Here is a 20814-nt window from a genome sequence, read left to right as displayed (position 1 = left end):
GGAGCTGCTCGGTTTTCCCCCAGTGCACAGCTCTGACAGGAAGTGTAGCGCCCTCTTCTTCTTCTTCTTCCTCCACAATCAGCACAAAACCAAAGATATACCTCACATTTTACCTCACTCAGAGTACATGCATATACTTATTGTGTTTTTATATAGCAGTAGAATATTAGAGAAAAACACATAATGGACATCAAATGGGACATTGATTGTAGATCTTATTAGTGGTGATCCCGTGTTTACAGGGTGCTGCTAGTTTTCATAAAGTTAATTGCAGTTGTTTTATCTTAGCCTTATCTAATATCTATTTTATTTAAAAGATGCCTTGCAGTGTGTGTGTGTGTGTGTGTTTTTTGTGTGTGTGCATCTGCATCTGCACAGAAAAACAACTGTGAAAAAATCTCATTCATTCCATCTGAGGGTGAATGATTGACAGTAATGGACGGTTAGTGGCGATCAACCAGAACTTAATAATGGACTGTCAGTGCAACCAGATGTGGGGAGCAGAAGGGAGTATCTGTTTTCTACTTAACTTAGTTTAGAGGACAAACAGTTGCAAGTATTTTATTTAACTGTAAAAAGTTTATGCTGCAGTGATACACATCTTAATGTAGCTTCATCTGTTTGGGGACTAGGCGGCAGCACCAGCAGCGTGTTGTGACATCCAGCTGTTTAGAGCATTTTCATAATGACAAAGGCGAGTTTACTGTTAGTGAAGAAGGAGCTCTGCTGCGCTGGCTCTTGAGCCGGGGGGGAGGACACACGCCATTAATGCAAAACTGGCTGAGCAATCAGAGAAAGATGTGCATGATATAATTATCTCTGATGTGATGCATTTAAAAGTATACTTGATGACTGTCTGGCCTCCACACTGTGATTCTAATTCAATAAACATTCAGAATGTGAAAGTCAAACTCATGTGATTTCTTCTTTCTGAGCAGCACAGACTGATGTTTCACTGTAACGTGGGAAGTCTGTGTGCGTGTCTGTGTGTACATGTGTCTGTGACTGTCCGTGGATCTGTGTAGTTGCAACAGTGCTCATGTGCAGCATGTGTGGATCGATAATCAGCTTCTCCTGTCTTGTTCTTGAGCTATCATGTCTGTGATTGTAATTATTTGAGTTTCCATATTGTATATTATTGAACTCTTGATCATTGATGCAGAAGATAAAATGTGCTACGTGTGTGTGAGAAGTAATTTTGGTTGTTCAGTCTACACGCACTAATCATTGATAATAGAAATAACCGTGACATGTATGTGTTATGTGTCTGTGCCGTCTACCAGTCTGTCCTGATCAAGTCAGTCAGTCAGTGAGTTGTCTGGCCTCTCTCCCTCTCTCTCTTATCCCCCTCTACCCTATCTTTTTCTTCCTGTGTGTGTGCTTGCAGCAGTCAGTGTGTGAGGAGATGCTGCGGGAGCTCCAGGGGATCGTTCTGTGTCGCGACAGCCTGCAGGTGAGGCGCCGGCGGGCGGCGCCCATGCTGCGGCCTCGGCCCTTGCCCCTGGAGGAACGCCGGGCGCGGGCCGCAGCCGTCAGCCTCAGCAACGGCAAACTTTGCGCGGGCACGGGACTGCCAGAGCCCCTCTCCCACAGACTGGCGCAGGAGGCTGCTCTGGTTGCGAGGGGGTGCAGCCACATCCGCATTTGCCCTGAGTGTCGACGCTTCCAGGGTCTCAGGATGCGTCCCGCGGGGGCCACCGGGGCCCTCCCATCCCCCGCGCACAGCGAGGAGAGCATAGAGTGGGACAAGACCACAAATAGCAGTGAACCTGAATAACACCTGGTGATTCCAACTGGACTAACTTTCACAGCAGCCACCTCCCTTCTTTCCAGGGATCAGAGATCATGTGGTATTTTGATTCAGCCATTTGGAGCTTGTTCTCAAAGGGCAGGACAATGTTGTGGACTGTGTTTTGCCCTAGAGGCGACAGCCTGAGTCAGTTTTTGGAATCTCCTTGGGTGATTTTTTTCCTTGGCCACAGGAGAAACTGATGAGTCTGTCTCATTGTGGTCGGTCCCTGTTGGCCCTCTGTACCTTTTAAAACAGGACGGACAAAAACGGCCATGGGGCATTTGTACTATGCAGTATTTTCAGTCATCTATCATTGTGCTGTTTCCTTTTTCCTTTTTAAATTATTTCTCTCCTCTGTTGGATTATTAGTACTGAATATTGTTATTCTATTGTTAAAAAAAAAAAAAACTTTAACAACTTTTTTTATCTGACAGTTTACTGTATATTGCCTCTGAAGAGCTGCATAGATGAACAGACTAATGCAAAGGTCATCCGTCAGATCCTTTTATTTTGAAAGTGCCAAAAACCACAAGTATCCCTTTGTGGCTGAAGAAAGCACCACGGCCTTGAGAAGACAACAAACTCAACCGAACCTGCTAAAACAGACTTACAGACACATGGACTTCTTTTATAGTAGTGATATTCTATTGAAAAAGAAAAAAAAAAATGTTTTAACTGTTGGTATCTCTGAAAGACAGCAATGCATGTCCAGAGCCCTTGGCAGGAATGATCGATTGCTAAAGTGGAGGCTGAGATGTGAACTGAACTAAAAGAATGAGTTCCCGTTTTGTATACCTGCTTAAAAAACACGGTGGCGACACACAGCGCATTTAATTTACGTCCTCCCTGTCCTGACATCACTTTCTCCTCCATCTGTCCTCCATAGTTGGCACAAGACACATTTACCGTCTTATCACCAGACCTCTTTACAACCTCTCACTTAAAAATGTGTACCCAGTCCTGTGCACACTGACGGAGATTTGAGGTGTTTTTCACACATATCCAGGAATGGTTCAGATTCCTTGCGGACAAGCCTGCATATGAATGAAAACAGTAGAAGGATTTTTATATGAGCGGTCGACTTGAGTTCTTTTAAATGTCAAGGCCGTTAAACTTGTATTGAATGTGATGTTTTACACACTGCTTCAAGGAGTGTCTCAGTTTAGATTTACACGTGTTCGTACTCTTATTTTTGCAAAAAAACCCAAACCAAACTGAGAATACATGACTAGCGTTCATCATGCAAACTGAAAAGCTAAACAATAGTTACGTCGGCTGTGTTTCTGTTCAGTCACTACTAAGTTATTTCACTGTTTTTCAGTCACATTATGAAACGTATTCACTGATTTTGGTGTGAAAGAATAGATGTCCTCTTATCAGATATACCTCCAGAAGTAAAAAAAACAAACAGTGAGAACAAACCACCAGCAACAGACATCTCAAGATCTGCTTACTTTCTGAACCTCACTTACATCTTTTCCTTGCTGCACCTCCTGCTTTCTACTGTATAAAATCCCAACTGTTGCACAGTTTGAATCAGCGGCTGTCTGCGCCGCTCCCTGCTTATCTCTGATGTGTCCATCATTTCGAATCTGCCCATCAGGTTCTGTCAATCACCCTCCTCCAGAAGTGGGCCACCAGCTTGATGGTACCATCCCGCGCACTATTATTAGCCACGTTTTCTGTCATTTCTCACCTGCAGTCTGTCATCGTTTCAACCTCCCTGCATATGGTCTTTCAAATTAGAAAACTCAGAAAAAGGGAGGATTGTCCCCTTTGCTGATTATCTTTTGCCGTGTTTGAATGTTTTCATGTGAAATAATGAAGAAATAACACACTATTTTCTCTCATATGTTGGCCACCTTGCTGCTAAATCATTCGGTGATTTGTGTTAGCATTTCATACGCACAGTGATTTTACCCGAACTGCCACGATATTTGACATTTTGTTGGTCTGCATCCAGTCCTCTAGTAAGGAAGTGTTGTTGTCCCACAGAAGGTATGTGAGTACGATCAACAGGCTGCCCAGTGATTGCACAAAGTCCTGTTTCTTTTATTACAGCAGCTCATTTGACTGTGGTTGTGTTATGAGGAAAAGCCTTCAGAATATTAATGTTAGCTTTGTATATTTCTTTATAAAAAATCACTTGTAGAAGCCAAATTTCCCAATCAAATAGCAGAGAACAAAAAGCCCCGCGTTTCATTACAGTTTTTATAAAAGAAGTTTTTATCCATTTGCTGAATGTCACCAAGGAACTGATGGGAGCTTGAAGGCTCCGGCTGCTCTCGATGCTAACTTCTTAAACACTGAAAACATTTACAGGGGTGCTAAATCAAGCGTAGTTGGAATGAGATTGCCAATTACCTCGAAGGCACGAAGAGCAGTAGAGTACGAATTAAAACAAATCCCTCTGAAACACTGGGCGACCTTCTCTGGGAGACCGATGAGAGAGACGGCAGGGTTTGGCTGCTATATTTTATATGCTTTATTTTCTTATGTTGACATTTTTATTCCATTATAAATACATTTCTTAAAACCTCCTCCGTTCTGTGGGCTTCTGGTTTGGTCTCTTCTGTGCTCTGATGTATTTGACCTTCTCATCTGTTCACATCTGCCATGCTAAATAGCTTCGGAGTGCACTTAATTTTTTTTGAGTTTTATTATTCGACGTCAGGAGGAATATTCAGGCGGTGCTCACATGAGGATGAGGATGTACGAGGTTTTCTGGCTGAGTAAACACAACAACTGCTGAGTGAGGCAGAAGGATCGGATGCATCTACCTCTCGTTTCCCGCCCGTAACTGAATTAGCGTCTGTACACTTGTGAATCCTCCCCAACAGCTGAGAATTTGAGTGGGAAGGAAGTCTAACGGGGGCTAATGAGTTTAACAACTCACTCATGTGCCGTATAAGCATCCGCTTGCCCGTAGTCCATCTATCACTGTGATTTTAGTGGATTTTTCTGTCTCCTCAGGATAGTGAGTGAACACCACAAAACACACATCATCTGATTTACAGTTTAATTCAGACAGCCTCTCTCCTCACCTCACCTCTCTCCTCTGGAGCATTACAGATAAGAATTTTTTGCAAAACTCTCAAAGTGTGACACACAAAGACTCGCCACCAACTGCATGCCACTGCTGTGTTGAGTTTATACCATCCTCCTGCCTCTGGTGCTCCAGGTCCATAAATTAAGTGCGTCTCTAACCCGGCACTGCCTGGCTGCTGCTGGATTTATGGAGCCCATGACGAGCACTGAGTGCCTGCAGAGGTGTGTGGAAAAATCTGCTTTGCTCCTCAGAGTTACCCTGTTGTGACACATAGCAATACCCACTGGGTGATTGTTATTGTGCAAGGATTTAGGGATTTTAGCGTACTGGGTTTGATGCATTTTGCCACGCTGACATAAAGACCATACGTTTTTATTTTAGTAATTTATCTGCGTTTCGGCTGCACAAACTTCATATTTTTGAGCTTCTGAAGCTCTGTGTCCACTTTCAGGAAGCCAAAATATAAAACCTGAGTTATTTATTTTGATTTTTTTTTTTTAATATTGTATATCGTGTGTCTATAACTCTGTATTCAGTTTGACTTAAATGTTTTTTAGTTACTGTGAATCTGTTCATCGCATTTCTTCTGCCAACACCACATCCCTTTGTTTCCTCTCTGACAGCACATACATCCACCCCATGACTGCCGCTAATGATCCTGAGGATAACAATTGAAATAAATAAGAGACTATTAATGGAAACTACCAGATTCCCAGTGAGAACGGTGTAGATTTTAAGTGAGAGCTTTCCCATTGATTTGCTGGCAATTAATTGTTGTTGTCGTGTGCTCAGAGAAAAAGGTGTTCAGAGTGGACTAATTGTCCACCAGGCGAGATGCCGTCCAGGTGGTTACACAGCCTTTTGTTCGCTGACAGTTGTTGAACATATTGACCAAAACATCTTGACATTGTTTGTCTTTCAGAGAAATAAAATGGAGCTTCATTTACTTCGAGTTTCGCTCCCTTACTTTTCATTCCCGCTGTGATCGATGGGCCACAGACGAGGAAGCATTGATTAGATAAGTGCGTGTGTGTGCATGTGGGTGGGTTATGGTAAGTGTGTTTGTATGTGGTCTTTTGTGTACACTTGCCTCCATGGGGAATCACAGTGTGGTCATCACGATTCATCAGCTTGAAGCTACCTCGTTGCATCATTACCCAAACGCTGGACAGACGGCCAAGTCAAACTCCAGTGGAGGTGTAGCAGCCAGCGCTCTTTGTCAGGTGTCCACCAGAAAAATGAAAGCGGCCATCTTTTATCGTAATAATCACTGAGGCGAGGCACTTCATAACACAGCTGCATTATTTTACAGATCAAACCGACAAAAAGCTCAGTGCGGCTGAGTGCTGGACTTTGACCTTGAGACTTAGAGTTTCAAAGACTGAAGTAAACATCAGTCACTTTCCATAATGACTCCATCTTTTACCGAGCACCATCCATCCTCTGAGGGAACACTTCAGTGACAGAGTTCAAATTAGAATCTGCTCATTAATCATGTTCACTGTGGACAAAGCAGGGCCTTGTTTTTTTTTTTCCTGACTGCTAGTCATACATAAAAGACTCACTCATAGAGAAAAGATGCATTTGGCTTCAAGGACCACACCACAATGATGACAGTTCACAGGTGTGATGGAAAGAAATGCAACAGAAGGATGAAGGATGGAGTGAGGGAGAGGATGGATGTGGAGGTTGTCTTATCAGGCCTGTTTGCCGTTGACGGCCAGAAAGGAGGAGATTCAGAATGAGGGGGTTTGGTCTCAGATAACTGCAATCCAAAATTATGAACCCCTGAAAAGAGGAGGAAAAGGATCCTTCCTTTGAAGTATATTTGAAGGATCCTTCCTTTTCCTACGATGAGTGGGTGTGGAGAGAGATTGGGGAGGGGGAGAGTGAATCAGAGGGAAAAGGAAGGAAGAGGTCTGCTGGCTGAGTTAACCGGGCATGAGTAAGCTTGACGGCAATTAGAGGAGTGGTTGAAGCATGGAGCTGCTCCTGAACCTTTGTTAACTTCATTTGTTCTAAGTTTCATACTTCTTTATACTTCTACTTTAAAGTCTGTTCTCAGGGATATGGACAAATACTTTTGATTTTGGTACTTAAGGTACATTTGTTTCATATTACCTCTGTACTTTTATTGTATTGTTTTATATAAGTACTTCTTCCATCGCTCACTGCTACAGCATGAGGTCTATTTATAGCTTCACTTTTCCATAAGGGTGATATTACAATGAGGCACTCTGCTACTAAACCATTATTCTGTGTCCCTCCCCTAACAGGCGCATGGTGTATATCTCATTTTAAGTAGTAGGGTGGCAGCTGCCCCATTAAAGCCACGAGCAGAAACTCATACCCTCTGAAGGCAACAGCTCCTTGCAGTTTGAGGAGAAAACATTGGTTTTCAGATAAAGGCCTCTTGAGTTCCTGTGTTAATTGGTCATTAGAGCAGAGAATTATCTTAATCCCCGAGTGAAGCATTCATTACCCCACAGATGAGAGACTAAAAGAAAAAGATTGCACTGGGCCATGTAAAAGATGCACAAATGACAGGCTTGCAAGTGAAATCTGTTTATCTTGCTCCCCGCAGGGGAAGTCAGCTTTTATCGATGCCGAGCAGCTAAATCATATTTCCTGCATCATTAACTGTTATTTTTTGCCTTTCTCTTGCTATTTTTTATTGTTAGTCTGCTTCATATTGAACATTACTTTTAGTTTACTTTTTATTCTCGCTTGTGGCCAGTTCTGCTTTATTGCCTTTTATCATATTTGTCCTCTGAAGCACAGCCAGAGAAAACTGGATTTACACTGCCACCTTTGCTAACTTTGCTGTGAACTCGTTGTAAAGGCACGATACAGAGTTCTCTTACCCACTTTCAGTCCTCATATGGTTTTATTCAGCTTAATATATGTTCTGTCAACAGAAAGTGTACAGACTACACACCGTAACGCTCCCTGATTGTGGTCATTTGCTACATCTAGTGGACATTACACAGCATTACAGACACGGGGCACTACAGATGAGTCTCTCTTGTACACTGATGGTTCAAAGTACAATAAAAACACCCATCGGTGTGTTTGGAATACTAAATTGTGTTAAATAAATTGATTCTGTCACAGACTTCACTTTCAGTTGCATCAGTCTGTTCAAAGTTGTAGAGACAACATTAAACAAATGCATCTCACCGAGGAGAACAGCTGCTTTCATTCGTGAAGACCGTGTCTTTTAAATGTCCAACGCATTCAGGCCAAACTCAGAGAGCACTTCCTTGTACTTTTGGTGAAGGCCCGTGCTTTTGTCCTCCCATCCCTGCCGATTCGCGCGCAGCTGCGCAGTCAGGCTGTCCAGAGTCTCCTGCAGAAAACAGTAAAATTAAGATGCAAGCTCAGATTTTGCCTTCGAGTCACCCTGTTGTCTAGCCTGATAACCCTCTCCCTCAAACGCCTTTATCTCTGATGAGTTTCGGGAGTGAGCTGATGGAGAAGAGGTTTAATTAGATTCTGTGTCATACTGGGGGAAGCGGGAAATAATGTTAATTACATATTAAAATCCAGTCTTGACAATCAGCCTCTAACAGGGCTCTGGGCTTGACCACTTACCTTTGAAGATCTGAGAGCTGAAAATTTGCATGTGCTGTATGTGATCAGCCAATCAGGCTGTACCTACAGAAGGTCGACATCCACTGCATCTTAATGTGAAATTGTACTTTAAAATATTCAAGTATCATTGTCCTGTAGCTTAGCATAACATTGTCTTTGATTATTGTTGATAACATAAACCCAAACACATCTGCATACTGCTTAAAACTGTATGTTGTAATAGACAATGTGATCCCTAAACCAATAATGGAAAGTCGTCCCGTCATGCACAGGATGCAAAATGAAGCAGAGCACTCTCATGACTGATTTAAAATCGCTTTTCACATTTCACTGTATAATGTCAGTAACCTGCAGGTTCACTGGAAAAAAAAATAAGACACTTAAACCCAGACTGAAAAAAAAAAGACATTTGGCTTTAAATAAGCGGAACAGATGGTTATCTGATTACAAGGCTGCACCTGTGTTTATTATGCAAGTTACAATATGTGGTTACCTTTATGTTTGGTACAGGCTTTGCCTTCTTAAGACCCAACCTGATAAGCTCATCTGTGCCTTTAAAGCATCAAACACTACGTGACAGATTGTTGTGCAAGTGGTAAAATAATAAAACACCTCTTAGAGTATGCCATCTGCTCAGTATGAGACAATCCAGTGTGACAGGGTAAAGAGCACACGCGAGTCAGCGCACTGCTCATTGAGGTCGAGCCAGAAGTCTATCACACTGTCTTGTTTGCATAGCGACACACACACCCAGGCGCATTATGTAGACGTGCTAATCCCTGCCCATCACTTCTTTTGAACAAATAACAAAGAGCAAGATCACACGAGGCCGGTCTGACTATACAGACGAGGAGAAATAGGTCAACGCAGAAATATGTACGCTGCTCCGCATTGTGCAAGATGTTCACCTTCATTAACTTGGCACACGTGCACACGTAGGTTTAAGGTGCATGAGGCCTCAGAGATGAAGAGAAGAAACCCGCAAGCTTGTTACTGGCTGCTTCTTCAGAACGTTCTTTAAATCAGCTTGAATTATATTTAGTTGGCTTGTGTTGGACTTACATGCAGGACCTTCTCATAGTCTGTTTCCATGCCGTCCAGCTTGTGTTGGAGGTCTGCTATGATGCCATCCTTCTCCCGTTGCACTTGCTCACGCTCCCTTTTCTCTTTACTCAGTTCTTCTTGACAAAGGACTGGAAAGCACACACATTCAGGTCATCAATTTTAACAGGCTGTTCCAGTTCTTTATTTATTTAATATGGACTTTAAAATTAGATTTATTCATACCTAGGTCTTCCCTCAGCTGGCTGACCTCCTGCTCCAGCCTCTTCACTTTGTCGGTCAACTCCGTCTTCATGGTTTTGTACTGGCGACTGAAGTCTAGAGTGACATTCGTGTGAGCCATGTCAGACTTCATTGCTGATTCACTATGTAAGGCTAATGCAGCAATCAGCTTAACCACCCAGCTAATTAGACTTTTTGTTCTTCAAAAATAATTACCCTAACCTTGCCTAACATGTCCCTTGTCCTCGCTCCCCCAGGGCTCCAGACTTTGCCCAGGTTATTAAAAGACAGACTCATTTTTCATTCATGGCCTGACTGTACGTACCAGAGTTGACGTCCCTGTGGTTTTCCCTCTCGTGCTGCAGCTTCTGCTCCATGTCTCTCACGCGTCTCCTCAGGTCGATTCTATCAGACTGGACCTTTCTTACTGACTCGCACTGGAAGGCTGCGGGAAAACGCATGCTTGTATAAATGTACAGAGCAGATGGTTTTTCATCTTGAGCAGAAGTGCTCACTTACAGTTCTGTTGGGAAAATCTAATTAAGGCAAACTAAATTATTTATAAAACATGTTCAAGTATCCAGATATGCTTTAACATGTGAGCATTAATTTACTGTTAACAGGCACAGATTATGCATGTCCAGATATGGTTTAAATTTGTTTAGTTTGCTTCATTTCAAACCACAATGTTAAAAACTCCAAAGAACATGTGACAGTACAGATATTACTGAGTTAACAGACAGGAAGCTAACTGTAACTATTTACCCATATGCATTCACATGGTATGTTTTGTATGTGGAGTCTTAATCAGCAAAGTAACTCGTGACCATAACTGTCAAAGGGGATGTTTGTCTCTTAAATGTAGTGGATCAGAAGGAGAGATTAGATTAGTAAAAAAAACATACAGTAATATATGAGTAAAGTGACACCAAGGCTGATGCAAAGCATTAGAGTAAGTGCACTGACCTCTAACTACGACACTAACTATTGGACATGTTGACCTAATTGTATGTTGTGTTTGTAAAACATTGCATTTCTATAAAATCTTCAAGAAAAGTTCCAATAGGTTCAACATTAAATGTCAAAAACGTAAATGTAGAAAATGTTTTTTTTTTTGGAAACAGTATAAGTACAGTAGGAAAGTGATATGGTCACAGCGATTAATTAAGTGGATCGAAAGGAAATTAAAAACGGCCAAACATAATTTGAAAATGAAGTAGTTGTATTACATATCAAGCAACAAACGTTTGCTGGTTCTGGTTTCTCAAATGTATTTTTTTTCTTTATGTTTGTATCGATTGTAAATTTGATCTTTTGGAGTTTTGGACGATTGGTTGAATAGGTGTTTAATACGCTTTTATTGAAAATGTAGCTTGACAACATTGTACATTAGCCACTCAGAAGAGCACAGCTTAAGACATGACAGACTTTATTAAGAGTTACTGGACCTTCATTTTCACCCTGTGTATATTGGCACAGTTACAATTACAAGTTGTCCTAATTTGTCCTCAGTGTAAAATAAAGCACATCATTTATTATTTTTAAAAGAAAGCCTCACCTATGTGATCCTGCAGGATGGCTACATCCAGAATACTGCGCCTGTACTTTTCTTCCAAGACATTTTCACCTGCAACAAGACAACAACACTTGTGAGAAGTCTCCACTTTAAACAGCTCAAAAGCGAACATGCAGATTATCTCACCGGCAAAGTTACTTTTCTCTGGATTTTTCTTTGTGGTCTTTTTTGTCTTTTTCTTTGGAGCCATGTTTGCTTGCTGTGAGGGCCGCCTCTTCAGACCTTAGAGCTCTCTAACGTACAACACCAACTATAAATGGGGATGAGTCTTTGTTGCTGGGCACTGGTTGCTGAGTGAGTTGCCATGGTGCCCAACTGTGCAGCTTGATTGATAGCTGATTGACTTTAGTGGCAGCCAATCACCACTAGACTAAGACACCGTTGCGTTTTTAGCTCACGCACGCAGGCCGTGTTACTGGATCCTTTAGTCGTGTAAAGGCGTCTTTTGTTGTCAGGGGTGACCAAAACCCACGCTGGGAGAATCCAGGGCTGCATTCAGCATCTCCTGCGCGTTTTATGAATGCTGTACAGGCTGAGGCGCGCACCCGACTACATTCATGGTTCACGAACGCGCACAGAGAAGGCGTGGAGTGTTGGGTATTGAGGGAAGGGGGTGAACGGAAGGGGACGTACAGGAAAGGAAAGGGCCGCACATACACGTCACGGGGGGGAAACAGAAAAATGCTGGGCAATGTTTGATTGCCACTATTATTTATTCGCCCTTGTTCCCGTGTATGACCGAGAAGCTTTCGCAGTTTTAGGTGCTACTTCCTCCCCTCAGTCATCGGCGAGGCTTCTCTGTCGTCAGCCTCCCATCCCGCAGAGGAAGGCTGACACTGTCACACAGCCACTGAACTTCCCGTCAAGACACGGCACAGGCGAAAAGAGCTGCTGCTGCTGCTGCCGCTGCTGCTTCTGACAAAAAAAAAAAAGAGGAACGACTTCGGGGGTTATCAAGAACAGAGGACACACTCGAGTCCAAACGGCGTCTGGGCAAAGAAACGGTGCCATTGTCCTCCAGCTGAGGGCGAGCAGAGACAGGTCTGCTAATTAGCCTGCGTGGGTCCCTGCAGAGAGAGACGGTGAGCGGCGCAGCTAGCTGCACTCACACGGCGGCTTGCGCAGGGTGTGAGTGACTGTTGGGCTCGTGTTTAGCCACAATCGGGACATTTATCTGGCAAACTGATGTTAGGTTTACCGATGGGAGCCTTTATCCGATAGTCCTCCCTCCCTCCGCCTACCCCCCCGTCGGACCCTGGCTCGGATTCGCCGCTCGGGCGCTGTCCTCGCAGGGGGGTACCGGATCACCATCGGCCGGTCCAGCTAACTCCAGGCGGCGGTTCGGTCCCCCTGACCACTTCCCTGCCTCGCCTGTCTGCTGCTCTGGCCGACCTTAGCCGAGCCCGAACATGGCAGGGAACCTGAAGAAAGGCGGGGGGATCATCGGAATGATGAAGGATGCCTTCCAGCCACACCATCACCACCTCCACTCCCATCACCAGCCCGGGGCCGTGGACAAAAAGACGGTGGAGAAATGCTGGAAACTGATGGACAAGGTTTGTGATGGGCAAAATTAACTAGCCGTTAACATTAGCCGCTGGATGTCTAGGGGCGACTGCTAGCTAAGCGCAGCTAACTAGCAATAAGCTGGCTAATCTTCGCCTACTGCAGGTCTGTTGTTGCTAATGTTCAGTTAGCTACTCAGCTGGCAGAATACATGCTGAGCTAACTTTAGCTAATGTGCTAATATAAACTCCTTTGTTTAATACCTTATATGCCAAGCTACCTCCCAGCACCATATAAAACTGAGACATTTAAAGCAGCTTTACATTAGCGTTAGCCCACGGACATAGGTATATAGTGTCTTTAATACATTGTTTGCTAGGGCTGTTAACACTCGCGGCTAACTAGATTAGTTGTCATACGTGGTACAAAGAGTTAGCTGGTTTGACAACGTTTAACCACATAGGTGTATAGCAAACTTTAGCAATAACCGAGAAGCTAGTGTGTTTAAAGACATGACATAAAATATCTGAATTGGACGTACGTATTGGTAGACTACTGAATTTGCATACAAAGGCTGCTAGCACTGTTGTAGTCTTTCCTGTGCATGAAGTCTGTCCAGTCAGCTGTATGTCAGCCCTGGGAAACGGTAACAAGTCAAATCGAGAAAAAAATTTGTCCATCTCACTAGGCCAATTATGCTATTTCACAGGGTAGACTCATCTCACAACTTTACTTCTCGGAAAAAAAAAAAAAGTCTGCAACAGTTTGACCCCCAGTTTCCTGTGAGATTCACACGGCTTGTTAGGCTCTGCTCTTCCTATGTGAGGCCTTAGTTTTGAGTCGTGATCTTCAGCGATAAAGCTCGTTATAAACTAAAAAAAAAAAACATATTCCAGTTAATTTTACTCTATCAGTGTCCACAGTAGAGCTACTGTAATTAAATCAGCTAAGAAAACAGAAGTGACTCTGAATCACAAGTCCCTTTTCTGTTTTTTGTTGTCAGAGCATCAGTACTCCTCTAAAAACCTTGACTGTACATCTTTTTGTGCAAGACAAGATGACTTGACTGCTGACATAATGCTGCTTAAACCACGTACTTATGTAGGTTACACTATGAGAATAATTTACCGTGCACTTCTGGCACAGTGAAACAGTTAAGGGGCAGTACACTTGCGGTTTAAAAAAAAAAAGAAAATGATCTTACCTTTGAAATGGCTTTGAGACCCAAAGTATTTTTACTCCCCCAGGTTGTCTAAAATAGCCACAGAGATATTTCTCAGTGCTATCTAAAGGAAAACCTCAGCCCAGACTATAGACCAATAGACCAGCACCTGCAGTAGTATAATGCAGTTAGTTTCCCTATGAGAACACCTCCTGCACAGGGCTAAGTTAAATTTTTATCATAACTGCAAGGGGAAACTTCCACCTTCAGGATTGCCTGCATTAACTATTCTCCTGCTGTGCTGAGCATATCAAACCTAAACCATTACATTAAAGCTGTTAAGTTACACTCGGCTTCTAATGCTCTGACTAAATGCGGGTTCTTCTAGTTTGCAATAATTAAAACAATGAAAGCTGAAAATCTGACATGCAAAGGAAGCAGTGCCCATAAATCAAATTGTGTCAATTATACAACTTTTATTGTTTAATTCCTTTAATGTGTTTGCACACTACTAACCACGGATCAGTTTTTTATGTGCAGTCCCATATTTGTGTATTATGCTTGTGTCTGTACCGGTACTGAATCTAGCTTGTGTTTAGCCGCACTGCACTTTATGTCTTATCTTAGTTTAGCATCCTCAAGCAATTCTAAACTTCAAAAAAAATTTTAAAGCATTGTAATTTTTACAGTTTAGTGTATTTCTGTGTCTTCTGTCGGATTGCTTTGTGCTTCAGGCTAAATCAAGTATTCATTCATCTTAATTGGAAGTTATGCTTAGAAAAGTGGAACCATTATCCGTATAAGCAAGTACTGGCAATGATACGTTTTTGCGTTCAACAAGGCATTTTGGCACCAAGGAATTTCAGGCCATTATGCTACTGAAAGATAATGAGTTTCATGACATTAGTTTTGTGCTGTAACATTATATTTGTGGCAATATAAATGTCTTTGGTTGAGACAGTATCGTTCTTTAGAGGAGCACTAATGATTTGATTTTTCATTTTTGTATAGTAAGTACTGCTCTATACGGTACTTTCTCATGCAGTTAAACTCGATATATTGTGAAATTTGAAACCTTTGGGGAAGGAAGAAACTGTTGTTTCTCTTTGCTAGACAGAAGGCAAAATATGTTTTCCAGGAATGGTCTTTGAGGAACCACAGGAGTGCCTGTTTACAGTTAAAGTTTTTCTTTTTAAATTTAAACTCGAACCGAGTTTTGTTCAACCGAGTTAACCTTTGAACACCTTGAACTGGATGCAGAGTCTACTATGTCTATGCCAGGTGTAAAATCAGCCACGAGAAACAGAAGAGAGGAAAACATGTGGAATGCCGTTTAGCTTGGAGGCAGTCAATATTTTACTTGAAGACAGAAGCCTTAATATACGCTGACGTACGAGAGCACTCGGTTGTTTTGGCCTTGTACGTGTGCATGCATCAACGTGTGTCAAGTTATGAGTACGTGGTATTGTGGCAGATGATAATGTTGGTGATGTAACCTTGGCGATAGTCTTATTTAGTGTCAGATATTAGCAAAATAGACCTCCAGCATTTGGAGGCCTTGAGATATAAGACATTATAGACATGGTGTTGATAATAATACTCAAGGTATGTTTAGTGCAACTGTTGAACTTATCTCAAAATACTGACCTTACAGTTGAGTTTACTAACTAAAAATAATTAAGTCTATAAAATCATAAGTGTATTTGTAGTTTGTCTGGTCAGCTTACTGTTGAATGAAACTTTGATAGACTTTTGTGGTAGTTGCATTTCTTACTGCTATTTTTTTCATGCACTCCATTGATCCTTGGATTTACAAAATGTCTCATATCTGTAAAAGAGGAGTTGGACCTTATTGATGTGGACATGTTGCACTGAAAATTTTCACCTATGTCCCATTTACACCCAGTATCAGTAGGAAGATCACCTTTAATGAAACGGCCGCAAACTAAAACCATAACCCATGTTGTGAAATTAGTACTGCTAAAAATGTACTGGTCATGTTTGACCTTTGAAGCAATACACAATACAAAATGAGAGTGTAATAGTTCTACCATATCAAACGGTAACATACGAAGTCAGGACTTGGTGCTTGCTTGGTGGTCAGCAGAGCAATCAGAGGCCAACAAAGGGTCAATTAATCAGTTAAACATTCGGATTATAAATGATCAGAAAAAAGTTTCGCAATGGTTAAGATTGATGGTGATCAAATAGCTTAATTTGTAAAATCAAAAGGGATTTAACTTCATATCACACAAGAAAATCAACCGTTGCTCGATAAGTCGGCCAACTAATTGACAAAGCGATTAATCTTGTAATCTCTGTTTAGATATTATTGTCTGGCCTGTCAAGAAGACACTTGGAAGGCGAGTTGAATAGAAAAATAAATCGTAACTATTTATATAGTTTGACTTCCTGAAAGCCATGAACCCCATTGTCGCATAAAAACACATGAAACTGTTGGTTTGTTAATGAAAGAGCATAAAAGTCACTATGGCACAGATTCCTGTGTTTTGAGAGTGTTGTTGATAATAATAAAGTCCAACTGTTTGAAGATCTTGTTTTCTCATGATGACAAACCGATGGCTTTCAAAAAGGAGAGGAAAGGAAATTCAAACTGACATTCTTGCAGCGCTGTTCCTGCCATATACCAGTCTTACACATAATTGGCAGACAATAATTTGGCCTGGTCTACAAAGAATGAGCCATGTCCTGTTGCTGACATGTAATTGTTCGGTCGCCACAGAAGCTGACGGCCAATCAACGCAGGTTCAAATCAGGACGAACCCGACTTTTTTGTTTTTAACAGAAGTGGACTTTTTGGCTTGTCCAATCTCACAAGTCAGTTTGACTGGTCTCCAGTGGTAAATGATGACCGTGTCCATACAGCGCTTAATGACACAGTGTTCTAGGCTGTCCGCCAGTGTCTTTTGTAATGGTCAACGAAGTGACTCAGACGCAGTTCAGCAGTACAGTGATGGGTGAGGAAAAGTTGAACATTACTGAGGATGAAACATGAGTTCATACACCCCTAGTGAACATGTTTCACTCAAGCGTAACGTTAATTCCTCAGTGGAAGACTGCAGACAGTGGAGGTCTACATTGACTCATTTTCTAAACCCAGGGCTAACCAACAGAGGGTTATCCGCTGTTCACCCTAATTCTATCGAGTCAGTGATTGTTATTAGTCAGCCGTGGTTGACTTGACATTTGTCATTAAAAAAAGCCCTTGTGGGTGTATGTGAAATAGTTGGCTTGACACTTTTATCCACAATTTTACCAAAATAGTCCATGGTTCAGCTGGTGACATTTGCAAGGCAATCATCTTTGAATATTCAAGTCAAAAGAATTTTTCTTTTTTTTTTTTCTTTTTCTTTTTTTTAAGGCAGAAGTGGTTCAGGGTGTGCATACTGAAATGGGGAAGTGTAAACACATCAACAGCTTCTCTAAACATGCTGAAGGAGTGGCGATTCCAACCGTGGTGACCTTCTGCATGATTAGAGTCATGACAGTAATGTAACTGCTTGCGAAGCATTTCTCTCTACAGTATAATTAGTTTCATAATAAGAACAGAAGGTCTGCATTGATTAGTGCAGGTATGCCATATCTGATACATCTTTCGTGTAGATACAAGTAGCCTAAGTGGTAGTGCTGTAAAAAATTCACGATGTCTTAATGGATTAAATCCATCATACTCGATGTATGTATTCCATTATATAATACACAGACATGCCACATTCAGAAAGCTCTGAACTTGAAGGGCTTTTAGAGGCCTTTCTCTCTGTCTCTCTGTCTAACTTTGTTGGCATTTTCCTTTCTGCATGTCTCCTGTCTGCGCTCACCGACACTATTTTGCTCTAACGCTGAGTGCTTTAATACAAAAAGGAGCAGTAATGCGCAATATTCTGTCTATATGATAGAAATAATAAAACAAAAATGCATAGTGACACATGAGACCGTTCCCTGACTGTCTTTCTGTGTCACTTTCCTTTACCGCTCTCTCACCACTTCTTGTGACATGTCTTTTTCGGCTTTCTTTTCTCTCATGTAACCCTCTCGCACCCATTTCTTGTCTCTAACGGTATCTTGTCCTCCCCCTCACATCCTCCCTTTCTGCAGGTGGTGCGTCTGTGCCAAAACCCCAAATTGGCTCTGAAGAACAGCCCCCCTTACATCCTGGACCTGCTGCCAGACACCTACCAGCACCTGCGCACCATTTTGTCTCGCTATGAGGGCAAAATGGAGACTCTGGGGGACAACGAGTACTTCCGGGTCTTCATGGAGAACCTAACCAAGAAGACCAAGCAGACCATCAGCTTATTCAAGGAGGGAAAGGAGCGCATGTATGAGGAGAATTCCCAACCCAGGTGAGTCGAGTGGGGGGAAAAAAAATAGGGCACGCATCTTATCAGTAACTGACTGATTATGACTCTAGAGGTGAGTGGTTTCTCTGTTCTCTGCTCGAAGTGAAGCCACTGTGTTGATTTCTTTAATGAATCTATTTCAAAGGGATGATTCTGAGGTGTGAATTCTTCATAATCCGTCAGTTCATTCTGAATAATTATGACTGCGCCAGCACAGAGTGAACAATTGCAACCATCCCCAGGGTGGTTGTAGCTCAAGATGTATCAAAACAAGAGGATGGATGTGTTGTGGTTTGAGCATGTGAGCGTCTGTGGTCAGAATGGCGCTTAAATCTACAGCTGCCTGCCTGCCTGTCACTTTGTTTTTGTGCTTCCCTATCTCTACCATCTACTTGAACGTGTTCTCTTCGTGTAGCTGTCTTACTGTATGTTTTTTTTTAATCATACAGACCCTCCTTCCTGATCTCTTTCTTTGTTCTTATGGGAGTGATCTTGTCTAGAAACATAGAAGTGTGCAATCTCTACTGAAAATGAGCTCTTCTTTAGGCTTTTGGGGACTAGGGTAACTGATAAGGAACTGCTTGGGATTCCCATGTTTAAAGAATCCCAAATGAAAAAGATGATCATTTTAAGGCAAAAGATGGAACAGAAGATGTGAAGACATTGTGGAGCTTCAGCACAAAGTCATGGTAGTTTCACTTTGCCGACTAGATGCTAGATGGCTTACGGTCTATCTTTTCCCATCAATTTCAATTCACTGTATGCTGTAGGACAAGGTTGTAACGGGTAACATATATAGCATAGTAAAATGGCATATGATAAGTTTCCCTGAAGAACATTTCATACATGACGTGAAACAGTTTTCTCCAAAACTGCCTCTGGACTTCTCATTTATTTGGCTGGCAGTGAACAAGATGGCTTGCTAAAGATTTTTTTTTAATGTTGTCGAGGCCGCTTTTTTATCTCCATCTGCTGTGGACTGAAATCACTGCTGGAAGGGAGAAGTAGCCAAGTATAGCGTTTCTCCTGCGTTTTATTTTCGAAATAGAATTACCATACCCAATTAAAAGACGTTTACTCAGCTTTATGTATTATTGGCTTATTTTGCCCTGCAACTCTCCCATGTTACACATGGTTATGTTAATACTTAGAATTTTCTCATTTCGTGCAGTAATATTCTTCAGCCCTTAGTGCTTAGTGATGTGTAGCTGTGAAGCTATGAACTAAAAAAGCAGAATGCAGCCTATTTCTTTCTCCTCTCCCCTTAGTGATTAGAATGTCATTTTAGCACATATAAATGTTTCCCAGTAATAGTCTAAATGTGTAATAGTTAGCAGAAACCTCTTTTATTTATTTGTAACCAGTCAAGAAAGAAAAGGTAGACATCATGGCATTAGCTGGTTGAGCAGTTTTGATGAGGGCCAAGCCGATTGTCGTGGGTGCGTTGATAAGCATCTGAGAACCTAATTTTTGTGGCGTGGCGTGCATCTTTGTCAGTAATTGGACCACTTGCGGCAACTTTTTAGCTGATTCAGCTTGTTGAAGCATGCTGAAGTGCGTTGATGAGGGAGTTCACTCTGATTGGCTGATCAGGATGAGAAATGGAGGCAAACAACGAAATCAAGCAAGCATACATAGAGAGCTCTTCTTGTTCAAATGCAGGAATATTTTCACAACAACACGATCGCCTCGACTACTACTTTGGACCAGCTTATCATCATATTGTAGCCCTTCCTAGATTCCTAGCCTCCCAGCCTAACGATGAATACACACTACCGCCACTTGCTGGTACAAAGAGTTATTTCCTTTCAGGCAGGCGCAGAATGTATGCGCCAGCTGGCTATAGTATTTGCAGTGTGCTTTCGCCGGTTGTTCTTTAATGTTGGTTTCATGTGTCTGGCCTTTAAGGGCAAACACTGCCAAGTAAGACCACAGAGATGATGATCTAGAAGAGCAAAACATTGAACAAGCCAAAAGTGGTTTAATTTGCAAGGCTTCAGAGCTTCAACACTGACAATATAAACTCCAGTGCAGATTAGCCCACAAAGTAGCCCTCTGTGGATCGTTGCATTTCTAGCCCTGCTGAGTGACCTCTTACTGACTCATGTCATGAGATTTTGCAGGAAAACCTTGAAATGCTTACAGTCTCAAGTAAAGGATGCTTAAGGAGATTGTTCATTATCTCTCCAAAGATGGTTTGTGTTTTATTTGTATTATCTGTTTGACCCGTCTCACAGTGAATTATATAATAGTTTTTTTTAACAGAGATACTCACACACAGTCATGAATTGAAATATCTGGTTCAAACACATTTTTCTTTATACGTAAACATAACCATAAAGTTTTCTTGTTTGAGAAAATTAGGTAACAGTTATATCTAGTCAGTCTTGAGAGATACATCCTCATCTCGTTGCTCAGTTCCTCAGTGAGATTGTTCTCTCTCTGCTACCGTGACTGTAATCTTGCAGACAGACAAAAAAAACCCACTGA

General features: G+C 42.0%; 3 protein-coding genes across 3 annotated transcripts in view; 2 read left to right on the top strand and 1 right to left on the bottom strand.

Annotated features, from left to right (window-relative positions):
- Positions 1–5198, top strand: part of grik4 (glutamate receptor, ionotropic, kainate 4) — a 225320-nt gene extending 220122 nt beyond the window's left edge. Inside the window, exon 20 of the mRNA XM_084558293.1 lies at positions 1388–5198. Within this exon, the coding sequence (XP_084414419.1) occupies positions 1388–1777 (390 nt within the window). The 3' untranslated portion in view covers positions 1778–5198. The remainder of the gene's footprint in view (positions 1–1387) is intronic.
- A 2398-nt stretch (positions 5199–7596) lies between these two features.
- On the bottom strand, positions 7597–11509 carry drc12 (dynein regulatory complex subunit 12 homolog). Its single transcript, XM_084558629.1, has 6 exons — positions 11422–11509; positions 11278–11346; positions 10045–10164; positions 9723–9815; positions 9498–9628; positions 7597–8190 (listed from the first exon to the last, which is right to left on the bottom strand). Exons 1-6 carry the CDS (start codon positions 11483–11485, stop codon positions 8062–8064), a joined length of 606 nt encoding a protein of 201 aa, XP_084414755.1. The 5' UTR covers positions 11486–11509; the 3' UTR covers positions 7597–8061.
- A 1185-nt stretch (positions 11510–12694) lies between these two features.
- cbl (Cbl proto-oncogene, E3 ubiquitin protein ligase) overlaps positions 12695–20814 on the top strand; it is a 36144-nt gene continuing 28024 nt past the window's right edge. Inside the window, exons 1-2 of the mRNA XM_084558623.1 lie at positions 12695–12851; positions 18080–18327. Coding sequence (XP_084414749.1) covers positions 12705–12851; positions 18080–18327 — 395 coding nt within the window. The 5' untranslated portion in view covers positions 12695–12704. The remainder of the gene's footprint in view (positions 12852–18079; positions 18328–20814) is intronic.

This window comes from Chelon labrosus, assembly GCF_963514085.1.
Source record: "Chelon labrosus genome assembly, chromosome: 13".
Taxonomy (NCBI): Eukaryota; Metazoa; Chordata; class Actinopteri; order Mugiliformes; family Mugilidae; genus Chelon; species Chelon labrosus.
Note: the sequence above shows the minus strand (reverse complement) of the source record. Positions and strands in the feature narration are given on the sequence as shown.

Excerpts from the sequence above, each read along its gene's own strand:
- drc12 (XM_084558629.1), bottom strand. The coding sequence starts at position 11,485 with ATGGCTCCAAAGAAAAAGACAAAAAAGACCACAAAGAAAAATCCAGAG. Across the intron at positions 11,347-11,421 it reads AGAGAAAAGTAACTTTGCCG|GTGAAAATGTCTTGGAAGAA; the intron begins GTGAGATAATCT and ends GTCTTGTTGCAG. Across the intron at positions 8,191-9,497 it reads ACTATGAGAAGGTCCTGCAT|GAGACTCTGGACAGCCTGAC; the intron begins GTAAGTCCAACA and ends TGTTTTCTGCAG.